Source organism: Rhinopithecus roxellana, chromosome 3 (genome assembly GCF_007565055.1).
Source record: "Rhinopithecus roxellana isolate Shanxi Qingling chromosome 3, ASM756505v1, whole genome shotgun sequence".
NCBI lineage: Eukaryota > Metazoa > Chordata > Mammalia > Primates > Cercopithecidae > Rhinopithecus > Rhinopithecus roxellana.
Window position 1 is genome coordinate 113,272 of NC_044551.1, and position 17,946 is coordinate 131,217.

The window sequence follows — 17,946 nt, forward strand, 5'->3', positions numbered from 1 at the left end:
TGCGTGAGTATCTTGAGCGTGCGCTTGTACGTCATTTTCGAGCGACGTTAGGTTAGCTGTGTGTGTCGGCGGCTCCTTGAGGGTCCACGTGATTTTTACGCCAGTGCTGCTGAACTGTCCAGGGGTTAGGGAGCTGGCCCAGTCCAATTAATTGTCCTTGGGTCGAGGTGTCTCGTCGGACCCTTTGGGGCTCGGTGGAGGTAGGTGAAGGCGGCTCCCATTGAGGGAAGCCCACACACCCGGCCTTCCTGTGTTATCTGGCATGCTCTTCTGGGGCTTCCCAGGCTGTATAGTAGAGTGGCTAAATTCTTTAACCGGTTCAAGTTCCCCTCAATTAAGCTTCGACCTAGATTCTTCTCTGCGATTACACCCTCTCCTGTCCACCGCTGTTAGTTCCCGGAGTAATCAGCAACTCTCCAAGGCAATGGACACATTTCCATCTTTGTCTTTGCTTACGAGGTTCCCTCAGGTGAAGTGAACGTAATGGAGTTTTAAAAGATTTGGGAGATAAAATCAGCAGATCTTGTTAACTATTTGGATGTAGGGAGTGAGGAAGAAGGACACGGAAAGGCTGAGTCTAGGTTAATATCTGGTGCCAGTCACCAGCCAAAATGGAGTATACTGGAGTAAGCGAGGGCACAGACCATGTCTTTATTTCATCCATCATTATATCCCCAGTGCCTAGAACAGTGTCCTGCACATTGATAGGTACTTTAATGAACAGAAGAGTGTTCCCCCTTTAATCATTGGTCGTTGTATTTCATTAAAGCCCCTTTTAAATATATGTTATATATATGTTATAAATATATGTTATATCGTGGTGTTACTGATGTAAAGTTTTCAGGCTTCTTGGAATAGATGATGAGTACCACCTCTGGAATCATTTACCTGATAACATTGAATCTCTTTTGCAATTGAATCGTTCTGGGAAGATGTTTTGGCTCGATTGCATGTTATTTAAAAGTTTTGTCCTATTCTGCCACTTTAATGTTGAATTTAATTTCAGGATTGCTTTATTACAGTTTTCGTTCCTACAGTTTAAACCTTTTAAAGTAAATTTAATTTTAAGCTTCTACATTAGAAGCTTTGTGTTTCTTAATTATTAGCATTTTTAGGCTTTCAGGAAATCAAGTCCGTAACTATAATCGTTATAGATTAAATGTCATCCAAAACTTGGATTCAGGAAACTTGTATTTGCGGTTTCACCTTAATATTTCCTGTTGCCAAAAAATGGACACTCAAAACAAGCATAATCCTTTTTGCTTTGGCTACTGTAAGGCTGTGCTAGATTTATTTCCAAGTGTTGTAAAACGGTTGGCTAGGTGTAAGAACCTTTGTGTACAACTGAATAGATGGTGCGATGTGATAGCCCTTACTTTAATTATTCCTGCTTCCTATAGATTGCCTTTTCTGGGTTACAATTACATGGCTTATTGGTCTCTAATCTATATACTTCCACATAGACTTTTTAAAGAAAGCAGAGTGGAAATCAACTATACGTACAAGTTTATAATAGGTATATAAAATATTTTCTTTTTCAGAATTACGACAGAGTCACTGCAATTATTTCTAATACCAATTCCAAAATAGTGACCCTTGGACAATAGTGCAATTATATGGAATTATGGCTGGTTATAAGCCTGTAGCTATTCAGACATATCCTATACTTGGTGAAAAAATCACGCAAGATACACTGTACTGGAACAACTATAAGGTGAATGTGGGAGATAATGAGGGAGGAGGGATTTGTGTTTATGCCAATTTCTCTAGCATATGTTATACTCTTTATGCTCTAACAGAGAATTGTTAACTAAAAACTATCAGCAGCTTATAGTTTGGGCAGATAATTTGATATCTATTTTTTCCTGGAATTTTATGTAAAAGTCCATACTGCTTCATCAGATTAACCATACAAATACCTAGCACAGAATAGATGATCAATCAATGCCAAATGAATTAAATTTTAAAATTTGAATCTCATGTATGTAAAGATGTTTAATGAAGTATTACTTATAATAGTAGAAATCTTGAAAAACCTGTGTCTATTAGTAGTGGACTGGTATAGTAAATTACAGTGTGTCCTTAAAATGGATGGTAAGTCTGTTGCTCCTATGACAGCTAATATGTGTTACTAAGTGAAAAGAAGCAAGATGTGGAACAACCTGCATGGTATGATTATCTTTGTGTTATTTTAAAAGTACATGGTTATTATTGGCTGATATAGACATGATAACTTTTTTTTTTTTTTTTTTTTTTTCTGGTAGAAATCACAGTAAACTCAATAGCTGAAGAGACAGAGTGGAGTGTGGCTTTCTAACCATACATTTATTTCAGTGGCAACAAGAATAGTCTGGGTGATGAGATATGGACCTTTTTTGCTTTCTTTGTAATTTTATGTTAAATACAACCTAAGAAATGTTACTAAGAACAAAGAGAAATGGTCTGTAAGAAATTATGTATTGCTTAAATAGGTCTTACCAGCAGTAACTCTGTTAACATGCTATTATTTTTTATTAAGACCCCTGTTCAGATTAAGGAATTTGGTGCAGTTTCAAAAGTAGACTTTTCTCCTCAGCCTCCATATAATTATGCTGTCACAGCTTCCTCAAGAGTAAGTATAATATTGAATTTCTTTATTTTACTTTTGTATAGTTTACTATTGATCTTGAGCCATCTGGTGAAATACTGTCTTTCATCTTGTAGATTCACATTTATGGCCGATACTCCCAAGAACCTATAAAAACCTTTTCTCGATTTAAATACACAGCGTACTGTGCTACTTTTCGACAAGATGGTAGATTGCTTGTGGCTGGCAGTGAAGACGGGGGAGTTCAACTTTTTGATATAAGTGGGAGGGCTCCCCTCAGGCAGTTTGAAGGCCATACAAAGTAAGAGACAGTTGGTTTTTATGTGTTCTGGTTTTATTTTGTCGTAAGCTCTTTTTTTCTCTGGGCTTTGATGAAAAACATAGAGCAGTTTTATGAAGATTATTTGCCTGTGTGTACTATATTTCCTGATTGTTCTAAGAGTGCTTAACTTGGGTTCCGTGGTCCAGTTTCATGGGGCTTATGAATTCCCTAGAATTGTATGTGATATTTTAGGAAATATATGTTTATCTAGGGAGCTATTCTGTAGCTTTTGGTTAACTTTAGCGGGGTCTGTGACCCAGTTGAGGTGATGAATTACTGATCTAAAGACAACCTTACAGCTAGTAATGAGAGCTCTATCGGCCTGTACTGTCTTGGAGGCTCTCATGTTGAAGTCAAGTTGGAAGGTGGATTTTCTTCTTGGATTTATAGTATTTTGCCCCTTGATAATTTAAGTGGCCATCACAATTTTGTATTATAACTTCATTTTCAGGATTACCAATGTCCTTGCTGAAATTTGATAAAATATAACAGAAATTTATGTAACATGATTCTATTTAGTGGTAAATCTTTTTAGAGTTTTTTAAAGAACTTTTTGAAATTTTAAAAATTGAACTGCCTTTGCGCCCATATTCAGCAGCTAAATGGAATTGTTAACATATTAGAAAATATGATTTTAATGCTATTCTTTAAATTTTTTTTAAACTTTACAATATAGGAGTATTTACATTTCTTAATTGGCTTGGGGGAAACACTTGTAAGTTTTCTCTGTCTTTCATGATTTCTCTCTATGAAGATTCCCTAAAACTCAGCTGCTTTTTTTTTTTAATCTGAGAAAAAGGAACATTTTATGTTAGAAGGTACCAGAAAAATAATTTTCTTGCTTTTTAAATGTACTGATCTTCGATCTTTCAGAGCAGTTCATACAGTAGATTTTACAGCTGATAAATATCATGTGGTCTCTGGAGCTGATGATTATACAGTTAAATTATGGGATATTCCAAACTCCAAAGAAATTTTGACATTTAAAGAACATTCTGATTATGTGAGGTGTGGATGTGCTAGCAAACTTAATCCGGATCTCTTTATAACAGGTTGGTGAACTCTATTCCCTCCTGAAGCAAATAATCTCATGGGGATGTACTTTAATGTTGCTAAGGGACTCTTGGGATGGAGGGGTTTAAATTTTTTTTTATGAAGGAATATGTTTCTGATTAATTCTCCAGTTTTTAAATTAATTTTTATGTATATATGTTTGTATTTATTTTGAGACAGGGTCTCACTCTGTTACCCAGGCTGGAGTGCAGTGATGTGATCACAGCTCACTGCATCTGCTACCCCCAGGCTCAAGTGATCCTCCCACCTAAGCCTCCCAAGTAGCTGGGACTACAGGTGCCCACCACCACGTGCAGCTACTTTGTATATATATATATATATATTTTTTTTTTTTTTTTTTTTTTTTTTTTGTAGAGACAGGGTTTCGCCATGTTGCCCAGGCTGGTCTCAAACTCCTGGGCTCAAGTGATCAGCCTACCTCAGTTTCCTCCCAGAGGGCTGGGAATACAAGTGTGAGCCACCGTGCCTGGCTTCCAATTGTTTTTTATTTTCTTCTTCTTCTTTTGTGGATTGTTCATGTCTTCCAAATGTGTTTGGAAAAATCAGGCTGTCCTGAAAACATAACAGACTCTCAGAACTGTAGTGGATAGTTCCCTGCCTCAAGCAGCCAAGAAACAAAGACAGTGCAGTTTAGCCTTTGTAGGTGCCTTTACAAAGATGATCCAGATGATTCAGTAGTGACAGTAGTCCAAAGAAAGGAATATTTTAAGATCAGAGCAAGTTAGATTCTGTATAGTATTGTGTAGTACTTCTTCAGGCACGATCAGTAGTAGAGGGTTTGGAGGTCCTGTGTCTTCATGAATATACATATATGTCTTTTTAAAATTCCATCTAAACTTTTTTTCCTTTTAAAATTTGTACCTGGATACATAACAGTTTTTGTTGTTTTAAACAGTCAAACTAAAAATACAAAAATTGACATTTTAGGATCATATGATCATACCGTGAAGATGTTTGATGCACGAACGAATACGAGTGTTCTCTCTGTTGAGCATGGGCAGCCAGTGGAGAGTGTCCTGCTTTTCCCCTCTGGAGGTCTTCTGGTGTCAGCAGGTACTTCTTAAAAATAGCTTTCACCAATATTGTTGGTTTTGAATCACATTTGTTTAAAATCAGTTGCTCTTTATAATTTATCAGTGTGCACTTGAATTGCGTATCTAAGTTTTTGTTCAAACAGTTGATAGGTAGGACTGGCAAGCAGTTATCATTTATTGTGTACCTAATGTGAGCCAGGCACTGTGCTGTTATATACATATTAACTCTAATGCCCTAGATGATGCTACAAGGTAGTTAGCTTTTTCCCTGTTTTACAGCTAATGAAATGAAAGTTTTAACTGATTTTTCCAAGGCAAAGTGGTAGTGAGCTGAAATCACAGAACTCGAGAGCCTACCTTATGTATTTAGCCCTGTGCCATCTTTTTTAACCCCAGAAATTTAGCTCATACTCCTTTTACTCCTACCTAACAGATCTGCAGCAGCTTTTGAAAATCATGTTATTTGAGATCTGGTAGGCTTGTCTCTTTTTCTGTGCCTCTCTTGGTTGAAATGCCCCTACCCAGCGAATAGCTGCTGGTACTAGAGAAAGGAGATAATGTGACCTCAAAAGGGGCCTTGGTACATTTTTCAACAAGTTGGGACTGAGATGTTTTTCTCATTTTGTACATATTGCATTTTCATAATTACAATGGAAGAAGTAAATTGGTTTTTTCATTTGTAAATAAAGTAAAATGTGTTCATATTAGAAGAATGTATTGGTAGTATGTACACTTGACAACATATATGTTGCTATGTTGCTGTGTGTGCATCCTTTTCTTTTTTTTTTAATTCTAAAATCTGGCTAGAAATTACTCTGTTTTATATTATTTTCCCCAGTAGCTATTTGATTTAAAAATAAGTTGAGGCGGGGCGTGGTCGCTCATGCCTGTAATCCTAGCGCTTTGGGAGGCCGAAGCAGGCGGATAGCTTGAGTCCAGGAGTTTGAGACCAGCCTGGGCAACATAGCAAGACTCTAAGACTCATCTCTAATTTAAAAAAAATATATGGTTGATAATGTCAGATATTTCTACTTTTCTTGCTGTTATTCTGACAAATGGAAAAAATATCAAGTTGAATAGGGAGAATAGAATGCTAATCTCCACTGTGTGTCACTAGCTAATTGTGACCTTGGGCAATCCCTTAAGGTCTCTAGACCTTGAAAATGAGAGGGTTGGACTAGATCAGTGATTTCAACTGTGATCCCTCTTGTGAGGTGCCACATAGGAGTGGAGAGGTGGGAACTGTGAGTTGGGTTCCAACTCCTGTTCCCCAGTCAAGATTTCGGTCTCTCCTTCCATCCCTTTTTCTGTTTTTCCATATTAGACTTTTCTGCTTGATATTTTGCTGCAAATCTACATTATTCACTCCCACCGCTATATAGAATTTCTTTTAAAAAATGATTTTATTACAATTTTCTTCAGATGAACTCTTCATTTCTTCAAATGAACTCTCATTTATTTTGCTGGAATTTCTGTATGCTTCACAAATATTATTTGTCATAACAGTTCTGTGAGGTAGGAACTGTTATTACCAATAACCCAGGAAGTGGTGGAGCCAGGATTTTACCAGGCAGCCTGGCCTGGGCTCCCTCACTCAGCCTGCAAGCTTTGTGGAGTGTCCAGGGAAGAATGCTTTTCAGTTCTTTAATATGTTGAATCTGTTGGCAGAATATCCAACTAATGATGATTTCTTTTTATAGGAGGTCGTTATGTTAAAGTCTGGGATATGTTAAAAGGAGGACAATTGCTCGTATCTTTGAAAAATCATCACAAAACCGTGACATGTTTATGTCTAAGCAGCTCTGGACAGAGGTTACTCTCTGGCTCACTGGATAGGTTGGCATTTTAATTTTTTTGTATATTATTATTAGTGTACAGATGTTTACTGTTTGAGGAAATGAGTTATTTCAGCAATATTTGTGATAAGTATTCTGATAATGATTTCCAGGAGATAAAAACCTGTTGAGTTGAAAATAGTTTTGACCTTTTGTTTACATATAGCTACTTATTTTCTCTTTTGACACAATTTGTTTTAACTTATATACTTAAACAACATTATTGAACCATTTGAATGATAACCTTTTAAATAATGTTATTCTATAAACCATATTTTAAAACCATTATTGTACATTCATATATTTTGAGGTTTTCTTTTTGTTTTTGTTTTTTTTTTTTTGAGACGGAGTCTTGTTCTGTCGCCCAGGCTGGTGTGCAGTGGCACAATCTGGGCTTATTGCAACCTCTGCTTCCCAGGTTCAATTGATTCTTGTGGCCCTCCTGATTAGCTGGAATTACAGGTCTACAACACCACACCTGGCTAATTTTTGTATTTTTAATAGAGATGGGGTTTCGCCATATTGCCCAGACTGGTCTCGAACTTCTGGCCTCTTGTGATCTGCCCACGTCGCCCTCCCAAAGTGCTGGGATTACAGGTGTGAGCCACTGTGCTGGACCTAAAAAGTTTTTTAAAAATTAGATAATTTTTTTTTTTTTTTTTTTGAGATGGAGTCTCACTCTGTTGCCCAGGCTAGAGTGCAGTGGTGTGATCTCAGCTCACTGCAACCTCCACCACCTGGGTTCAAGTGATTCTGCCTCAGCTTTCCGAGTGGCTGGGATTACAGATGCCTGCCACCCTGCCTGGCTAGCTTTTGTATTTTTAGTAGAGATGGAGTTTTGCCATGATGGCCAGGCTGGTCTCGAACTCCTGACCTCACATGATCCACCCACCTTGGCCTTCCAAAGTGCTGGGATTACAGGCATGAGCCGCTGTGCCTGGCCTAAAAGTTAGATAGCACATTTTGTTTAGCCTAATATCTAATGTAAAAATAAAATATATATTTTATATAAAATTTAATTTTAGCATGTAATCTGTGTCAAAATTGTTAAGATACTAGAAATAAATTAAGCATCTAAACATGTGCACTGTGATACAATAATCATGTTTTAGGTTGAGTGCAGTGGCTTACACCTGTAATCCCAGTGCTTTGGGAGGCCAAGGTGGGAGGATCACTTGAGGGCAGGAATTTGAGACCAGCCTGGGCAATATAGTGAGACCCCATCGCTACAAAAAATTTAAAAAATTAGTTGGCCACAGTGGTACACACCTTTAATCATAGCTACTAGGGAGGCTGAGGCAGGATAAGCACTTGAGCTCAGGAGTTTGAGGTTGCAGTGAGTTGTGATAGTACCACTGTACTCTAGCCTGGATGACAGCGATACTCTATCTCTAAAAAAAAAAGAACGTTAATATTTTATAAAAATTACTGTCTCAGGCCGGGCGCGGTGGCTCAAGCCTGTAATCCCAGCACTTTGGGAGGCCGAGACGGGCGGATCACGAGGTCAGGAGATCGAGACCATCCTGGCCAACACGGTGAAACCCCCGTCTCTACTAAATATACAAAAAATTAGCCGGGCGATGTGGCGGGCGTCTGTAGTCCCAGCTACTCGGGAGGCTGAGGCAGGAGAATGGCGTAAACCCGGGAGGCGGACTTGCAGTGAGCCGAGATCGCGCCACTGCACTCCAGCCTGGGCGACAGAGCAAGACTCCGTCTCAATTAAAAAAAAAAAAAAAATTACTGTCTCAGTTTTTAGATTAAAATTAGGTAAAATAAAAAATTTAGTTTCTCATTTTCACTAGCCACATTTCAAATGGTCAGTAGCCACATGTGGCTAGAAGTATGGCACATTTTTAGAATTTACATGATTTATTATTAGTATTTTTTTTTTGAGACAGGGTTTTGCTGTGTTGCCCAGGCTGGAGGGCAGTGGTATGATCTTGGCTGACTATAACCTCCACCTCCCGGCTTCAAGCAATCCCCTCACCTCAGCTTCCTGAGTAGCTGGAACCACAAGCATGTGCCACTGTACCTGACTCATTTTTGTATTTTTGTTGAGATGGGGTTTTGCCATGTTGCCCAGGCTGGTCTCAAAACTCCTGAGTTCAACAGATCCTCCCGCCTCGGCCTCCCATAGTACTGGGATTACTGGCATGAGCTACCATGACTGGCTTACATGATCTATTTTTGATTATTTTATTTCCATATTTTCATTTTTTTCTGCTGTTATGAAAAACTTTAGTTTTCAGCATGTTCATTAAAAAGTATACAGTCACCCCTTGGTAACTGAGGGGAATTGGTTGTGGATGCCCGAGTCCCTTATTTAAGATGGCATATTTGCGTATAACCTACACACATCCACTATATACTTTAAATCATCTCTAGCTTATTTGTAATACCTAATACAATGCAAATGCTATGTAAATAGTTGTTACACTGTATTTTAAAATTCTGTATTGTTTTATTTATGTATTTATGGATATTTTAAATCCATGGTTGGTTGAATCTGCAGATGTGTAACCTGCCATAAGGATTGAATGTATATATTTTAAAAGCTAGAAAATATTTTTAATACAAAGGAATTTTTTGTGTAAATACATGGCAAGTATTTACACATGTTACTGAAATCATGTTACTAGGCAATTTGGGACTTGATTCTTAGGTATGTTCCTAAAAGCTAAGTGTAAATTGGCTCTATTTGTGGTGGTTTCAACCAAGAGTGATTTTTGTTCCTCAAGGAATGTTTGACAATATCTTGAGAAAGTGTTGTTTTTTATCACAACTCGTGGTACTTGCCATATAGGGGATAGAGGCCAGGAAGGCTGCTAAACATCCTACAATGCACGGAAGAGCCCTTACAAAAAAGAATTCTGTGCCCCAAAATGACAGTAATTCTGAGGTTGAGAAGCCCTGATCTTTGGCTTCATATGTACTTTATTTCTTTCTCTTTATTTTGATTTATTTTTTGTAGAGACGGGGTTTCATCTTGTTGCCCAGGCTGGTCTTGAACTCCTGGGCTCAAGCAATCTGCTGATCTTGGCCTCCCAAAGTGGTGGGATTACAGGTGTGAGCCATCACACTAGGCTTTCTGATGTGCTTTCATTGATACTTTTTCTTTTTTTTTTTTAAGACTGAGTTTCACTCTTGTTGCTCAGGCTGGAGTACAATGGCGCGGTCTTGGCTCACCGCAACTTCTGCCTCCTGGGTTCATGCGATTCTCCTGCTTCAGCCTCATGAGTAGCTGGGATTACAGGCGTGTGCCGCCATGCCCGGCTGATTTTGTATTTTCAGTAGAGACAGGGTTTCTCTATATTGGTCAGGCCGCTGTGTAACTCCCGACCTCAGCTGATCCACCTGCCTCGGCCTCCAAAAGTGCTGGGATTACTACAGGTGTGAGCCACTGTGACCGGCCGATACCTTTTCTTTACTCCCGAGTTTGATCTTCAGATGACAGTGGCTCATGGTCTATCCTTTCGTTTTTTTTGTTTTGTTTTGTTTTGTTTTTTTAAAAAATTTTTGAGACAGAGTCTTACTCTGTGACCCAGGCTGAAGGGCAATGGCATGATTTTGGCTCACTGCAACCTCTGCCTCCCAGGTTCAAGCAATTCTCATACCTCAGCCTCCTGAGTAGGTGGGATTACAGGCATGTGTCACCACACCTGGTTAGTTTTTATTATTTTTGGTAGACATCGGGTTATGCCATGTTGGCCAGGCTGGTCTTGAACTCCTGGCCTCAAGGGATCTGCCCACCTTGGCCTCCCAAAGTGCTAGGATTACAGGCCTGAGCCACCACACTCGGCCCTTCTATTTTTTTTTGTAAATGGCTAGTCAGTCTTCATATAGACGTTATAGTTAGGGCTGGTATACAACCCCTTTTTTTTTTTTTTTTTAAAAGACAGAGTTTCGCTCTTGTTGCCCAGGCTGGAGTGCAGTGGTGCGATCTCGGCTCACTGCAACCTCCACGTCCCAGGTTCAAGCAATTCTCCTGCCTCAGCCTCCCAAGTAGCTGGGATTACAAGCATGTGCCACCATGCCTCGCTAATTTTGTATTTTTAATAGAGATGGGGTTTCACTATGTTGGTCAGGCTGGTCTCAAACTCCTGACCTCAGGTGATTCACCCACCTTGGCCTCCCAAAGTGCTTGGATTACAGGTGTGAGCCACCGTGCCCTGCCTGCAGCTCATTTTTTAAGGGATTCAGTGATGAATTAGTTTGTAATTAACATTACTGATCTTTGTTTTTCTTCACTGTTGTATAGATTTTAATGTTTGTATTTTGAGTTTTCAGAAAATAGAAATTTGCATTTTATATTCATTTTCAAGGTGATTTTTGAGAAAGCTTTTCTTTTTTATTAGGAAGGTGAAAGTATACAGCACAACTTCCTATAAAGTAGTCCACAGTTTTGATTATGCAGCTTCAATTTTGAGTCTTGCCCTTGCAGTAAGTACCTTTACCTGTTTTTAAGTCTGTCACTAACCCTGCCTGTTAAATGAAACTGAAATGGAATTTTGGGCTTTATTTTTGGATTTGAGTAACTTTTCTTACCACATTAGATATTTGAGTTAAGACAATTACTGGAATATGTAACTTGTCCTAATGACTTAGCATGAATTCAGGTTTAGGTCCCACTCACTGCATAACTTCAAACTAAGTACAGTGCTCTAGGCATTGTTAACACTAAACGCAGGTCCTGGGAAGCTGGTAAATCTCTCTTCAACTCATTTAATTCAAGAGTATTATAGTACACTAGAAAGGCAGATTAGCTCTCTGAGCAGAAAAAAAGACTGAGGGGGAAGGGGACAACAAAATGAAATACCTCCTTTTCTTTGTTACTGCTCTTTCTGAAATGTATACTGTCAGGTTTTATGAGAAGCCACATTTGGGCAGGAAGGCATTTGACTATATTATACAGAAATCTGATTTGGGAGAGGAAAAGCTTATTAAAAATATTTTTGGGGGGCAAGATCGTAAAAGTCATGCTACTGTGTAATCCTTGATGCCGTTAACTTTGTATTATTATACAAACTTTGCCGGTGATGTTTTACAAGTATAAGTTCTGTCAATGTACTTGTATCCTAAGGAAAAAAGGATTTCACTTTAACGTCTTATACCAATCATTGTTAGGCAGACTATGTGTATCTGAATGGAACTGTTGGTGAATGTATGGACAAGCAGCAAACACATTATAAATGTGTTTTGAAGTAAAAGTACTATAAATTATGAGTTAAGAATAGACTAACTTATTTTTCTAATTGTTATTAGCATGAAGATGAGACAATAGTTGTAGGAATGACCAATGGAATACTGAGTGTTAAACATCGGAAATCTGAAGCAAAGAAGGAATCAATTCCCAGAAGAAGAAGGCCTGCATATCGAACCTTTATTAAAGGAAAAAATTACATGAAGCAACGGGTATTTGTGCATTTCTCATTTTTGCTTAAAGCAACGGGTATTTGTGCATTTCTCATTTTTGCTTAGAGTAACCAGCTTCATCCATGCACATTACTGGAAAGTGTAGTTATGGCACTTTATTTTGCATTTCTCTACATCAGAATTATTTCTAGATTGCTAGATTGGGGACATTATTGACGAGTAATAGGGAACAAGGACTACTTTTTGTAATACTCTGCATCATAACATAATGCTCTACTTCATTCAAAATATTGTCTTTCACATACTACCTGATTTGATCTGGATCCCAAGAAGTAGTAGAACCAATCATGTCCCCGTTTGGCACCTGAGAAGATTGAGAGACAAAGAATTTGTGATTGATTAAGGATTTCATTACTGGTATCCAGAGTTGTTGAGACTAGATCTCATTATTTCTGATTGTTGTTTTGTTTCTATTGTATTACACTGCCTGCCACATAAAGAAAATTTGAAATGAGGAATTTTTACCTAGAATTAAGGCAATGTTGCATGTTGTAAGTTAAAATTATAAGAAAGTAAGAACATGTTGATGTAGCAAGTTACTCCATTTTTTTTTTTTCTGACTCTGATTAGCAGGATTCGTTTTTATTTAATCTACATTGTGGGCATATGAACATTATTTGTGGCATAGTTCAGAGATACCACTTCATTATGGAAAAGTTTATATTAAGTGTATCTTTATACAGATACTGATTTTTCTTCTCTATAAATGTGCTTTTCTTTGCAGGATGACATTTTGATTAACAGGCCAGCAAAGAAACACCTAGAATTGTACGACAGGGATCTGAAACATTTTCGGATCTCTAAGGCACTCGACAGAGTTCTTGATGTGAGTGAGCATTTGTTTTTTTAAATCATGTTATTATTTACCCTGCATATTACCATGTCTTGGAACTGTGAAAATAAATACCTATTCAAACTTGATAATTTAGTGCAAGAGAGTGATGTTTTTTGTGCTGTTTTGTCTGTTCATGTTGACTTTGACAATTTTTCTAGCCCACTTGTACAATAAAGACACCCGAGATTACGGTGTCCATCATAAAGGAGTTAAATCGAAGAGGAGTCCTTGCAAATGCACTTGCAGGTCGGGATGAGAAGGAAATCAGTCATGTTCTTAATTTTTTGATAAGGTATGTTTTATGTCTGTGAAACACATTTTGCATCTGAAATCCTTTATCACCAAATAAAAGACATTTAGTTTGATCTTTATAGAGAACTGATGAAACAACTAAATCTGCTTTAAGGATTTTTATTTTAAGTTTACAGGTTTCACTAACCTGAATTTTTACTTTGTAGGCATCTTTCTCAGCCAAGATTTGCCCCTGTTTTAATCAATGCTGCTGAAATAATTATTGGTAAGTGGTCATTAAAACTTGAAAATCCTAACATGCTTGCAAAAGTAGAGATGTCAGATAATCAAATTTGGAAATCAAGTAGATCAGAATATCTTGCTTTTATCAAATCTCAATATGGATTTTCATGGAGAAAATAACAAGGCAATGCAGTTTAAAAGGTAGTAAAATGTTTATAGTGGCGTGACTTTGCTAGGGTTATTATAAAAAAACTTTTATAGACATCTATAATGACGACAGTTTTTCAAATGGGAAAATGAAAGTAAGTCAGGACTTCCATACTTTCTATAATTATTATTTTTTGAAATAAATTTACTTGGATTGTTATACTTTCTATAAATCATAAATTAATTATAAAGTAAGTACAGATTTGCAGTGTTCTTATGGTTAATATTTTTATACTTTTAAAAACTTTGGCTTTTCACTTAATATATAGAAAGATATTGCTAGTTAATGTGTTTTCTTTCTCTCTTTTTAGATATATATCTGCCTGTAATTGGTCAGTCCCCTGTAGTTGATAAAAAGTTTTTGCTACTTCAAGGACTTGTAGAAAAAGAGATTGATTACCAAAGAGAATTATTAGAAACCTTGGGGATGATGGATATGCTTTTTGCCACCATGAGAAGGAAGGAAGGCACTTCTGTGTTGGAACATACATCTGATGGATTTCCAGAGAATAAGAAGATAGAATCATAGTGTCTGCTAAATAAGACATATAGGAACTCTGAAGTTGGAATAGATTTGATGTATTAAATGTCGGAAAGAGACTGTCTTTGATACATTAAAAAAAACTATTTGCAGAAGCAGTTCCATGGAAGAGACTGGAATAATTATAGCTGGAAAACAAGTACCTGTTTTAAGTAAGACATGGTTTTCCATGTAATATTTTGAATCATAGCATCTTCACCTAGAAGATCTCAATTGTCTTGGTCACAGAGTAGGTTTATCTGGGTTGGATATTAATTTTAGTACAGGAGTGTTCTGTATCAACATTTGGGTTGGTATTCAGATGGGAATTCAAATTTGAATCCTCTCTGGAGAGGGTCCAACTGGTAATCCTGCTAAAGGAACAAAGCCTTGTATTACTTCTGGAAAACAACAACAAAAACAAATGGCAACAACAAAAAGCCTCTTTCTTGACTTTAATCAGTGCCTTTGGGATTCCTAGGCCCTTGCTTAGCTTGCTTCCTCTCTCCTTGATATTTACACTTGTCTTAGATCACATGCCCTGCTTCAGCTGGTAATGGTACTGCATCGGTTCCAAGTGTGGCAAGTAAGGCTCTGAAGAACTGACACTAGCTAGGTTTGTATTCAGAGTGTGAGAGCGAAAGCTCTACAGATAGACCTTATTGGACTACATTTTTTTTTTCTTCTCTTCATGTAGCCTTTATACCAAGTTTTCACCTTGTTTCAGGTTAGAGGAATGATAGAATTTGTCATTTTTCTTACAATAGCCTTTCAGACTATTCTTCATATGTTTCCAGCTAATCTTATAGCTAGCTACCTAATCCTCTGAAAACTGTTTTCTCTGATTTGTATTTAGATTCCCCCCATTATTCACAATCATATTGTGTTTCAGAACCCCAATCCAGAGCAGTTTGCTTTGAAAAATAGTTGTTTTTGAAAGTTTAATGTAAATAATTATTTTTTAGAAGTTTTTTTTTTTTTTTTTTTTTTTTAAAGACAGGGTCTCACTCTATCACCCAGGCTGGAGTGCAGTGATGCAATCTCAGCTCGCTGCAACCTCTGCCCTCCTGGGTTCAAGCAAGTCTCCTGCCTCAGCCTCCTGAGTAGCTGGGATTACAGGTGTGTGCCACCAGGCCTGGCTAATTTTTATACTTTTAGTAGAGACGGGGTTTCACCTTACTGGCCAGGCTGGTCTCAAACTCCTGACCTCAAGTGATCTACCCGCCTCAGCCTCCCAAAGTGCTGGGATTACAGGTGTGAGCCACTTTGTCCAGCCTGTAAATATTATTTTTTTTATAAAGAGATTCTTATTTTCTTGGCTTTTTGATGTATCCATTCTTGGTAGATAATTGTTGGCTAGTAACTCCTAGTACACTGATTTCACAGTTGCTACCTCTCTGACCTTTCTCTAATTCTTACCCCGACTCAAGTAGTTAAAAATCAGTAAGAAAAATGTCTTGAGCTAGAAGAACCCATAGAGCAAGATTTTGTAATGCGAATCTCCTCTCATAATTTTAGTTCTGTAAATTCAGGTTTTTTTTTTTTTTTTTTTTTTTTCCGGAAAAAATGCTTAATATGTTCCAGCAAGTAATTGTACTTTTATTTAAAAATAAATAATTTTTACTTATTTAAGTAAAAATTAAATAAACATATTAAGTTTAACATATTAAGTTAATTTAACATTTAGACTAACATTAATGTTTAATATAAAGTGAATATACTTAATATGTTCTCATACAGGTATACTTGGAAATAGGGCCAGTTTCCTTTTCATGAATTGGTTTCAGCAATCATACAGCACACTGGCTTGTAAGGGAACCAGCAGTGTGTTTCCCTGAGTAATTATGATCTTCATCAAGATCAGAAGCTGAGTTTTGGGGTTGAGAAGGGTTCATTTATTTAAATAAAGTTTCTATTTAAAAACCTTTTAAAAAAGTTAACATCATAAATATTCTGATAATTTGCATAGTAGTAAAAATTAGAAGTTGAAATTCTACCTAAAGCTGTAGTTGCCATCAATTTTGTAACATGTGACAAAGGTTTTCCCATATGTCATTTCATTTGATTCTCACCACAGCCATTGAAGGCTGATATTATTCTCATTTAACATTGAATTAACGAAAGTAGTTGATTCACTCTTGAAGTCCCTGAATGTGAGCTCTTCATCCTAGCACTGTGCAGTGGCTTGCCTGCTGAGGCCTAAACTACTCGTTCCTTTTAACAAAGCTTCACTGAGTGCTGTAGTTCTCAAAATATGTAACAGTTACACATTTTCAAACAGGTTGGGAAGCAATTCCCATAGCCATTAATACTTAAATTCAGGAATACTTTTTTGTTTGTTTGTTTTGTTTTGTTTTGTTTTTAGAGACAAGGTCTTGTTCTGTTGTCCAGGCTGGAGTGTAGTGGTGTGATCATAGCTCACTGCAGTTTCTGTCTCCTAGGCTGAAGCCATCCTCTCACCTCAGCCTCCTGAGAAACTGGGGCTACAGGGATGAGCCACCATGCCCAGCTTATTTTTTATTTTGATTTTTTGATAGAAGAGTTCTCACCATGTTGCCCAGGCCTGAGGCAATCTCCTAGTCTCAGGCGATCTTCCCACCTCAGCCTCCCTAATGACTGGGATTAAAGGCATGAGCCACTGCACCCAGCAGGAATGGTTATTATATTCACTGAGACAAACTATAGTATTTGCTCTTTGAAGTATTTAAACATAATTCGCATATTACAATATGTGACACTGGCCTTAAGATTCTAATTTAAAATGCTTAACAGATTTTTAGACTTGTGAGTTTTAGTTGAAAGGTATTTTAAAAATGTTACTAAGTCTGCAAAAGTACTGAAATGTTTCAGAGAACTTGGAAAGTCACCGTATGTTGGAAAGTCACCGTATGTTTAATTTATTATATTTATGAGAGTTAAGCACTTGGGTAGGTTTTGTTGATGGGGTCAAGCATTTGCAGTGCTGCTTAAAAGAGAATCATTTTTTTAAATGTATAAATGCTATTAAGTTGTTTAAGGGAATTTGAATTGTAAATGGGACTATTAAAACAAATTTAGTCTGTTCAACTCAGAGAGGGCATTTCATTTTCTATGAACAAAATACCCTCTTAGACACTGAAAAGCCACATGCCTCTTCCCTCGGCTATAGTTAACTGGACCATGGTGGTACAACGGACTCAACCCTTCTCTAAGCAGGGATTTGTAATTGGGATTTATAGTGAAATTCTGATCTTGGAAAGTGGGAGGCTGGGAATGCTGTGTCTAGGTCATCAGTGGAGAAAGTTGGTTTGTAGAGAATGAACAAGAATGCAACCTAAGTGCAAAGAAAATAGATTATCCTGCTTTAATAGATCAGACTAGAAGAGAGAGAAACCACCTTAGTTCCTGATGCCTTCCTATTGCCCTATTCTGGTTGTACCTCTTCCCCTAGGGGTCCATGATGTTTTTTGAATTCCCTCTAACACTTGTTTGCTTAGGTGACTGTGAGTGGGTTTTTCTTATTTACAACCAAATGACTCTGAAAACACTAATCCTCTGGTCCTCATATTTATTGAGACACATAGGAGGCCAGGGAATCAAGGTTATAGGCAATGAACAAAATAGACAAAATATCTCCCTCAATGTT

At 37.4% G+C, this 17,946-nt stretch overlaps 1 protein-coding gene across 1 annotated transcript; it reads left to right on the forward strand.

The window, feature by feature from the left end:
- The first annotated feature begins 27 nt into the window (after positions 1-27).
- UTP15 (UTP15 small subunit processome component) lies at positions 28-17,387 on the forward strand. Its single transcript, XM_010363433.2, has 13 exons — positions 28-200; positions 1,542-1,714; positions 2,519-2,611; positions 2,704-2,888; positions 3,783-3,961; positions 4,911-5,036; positions 6,718-6,853; positions 11,208-11,292; positions 12,115-12,264; positions 13,010-13,111; positions 13,279-13,412; positions 13,579-13,637; positions 14,113-17,387. Exons 2-13 carry the CDS (start codon positions 1,625-1,627, stop codon positions 14,328-14,330), a joined length of 1,557 nt encoding a protein of 518 aa, XP_010361735.1. The 5' UTR covers positions 28-200; positions 1,542-1,624; the 3' UTR covers positions 14,331-17,387.
- Positions 17,388-17,946: the final 559 nt, after the last annotated feature.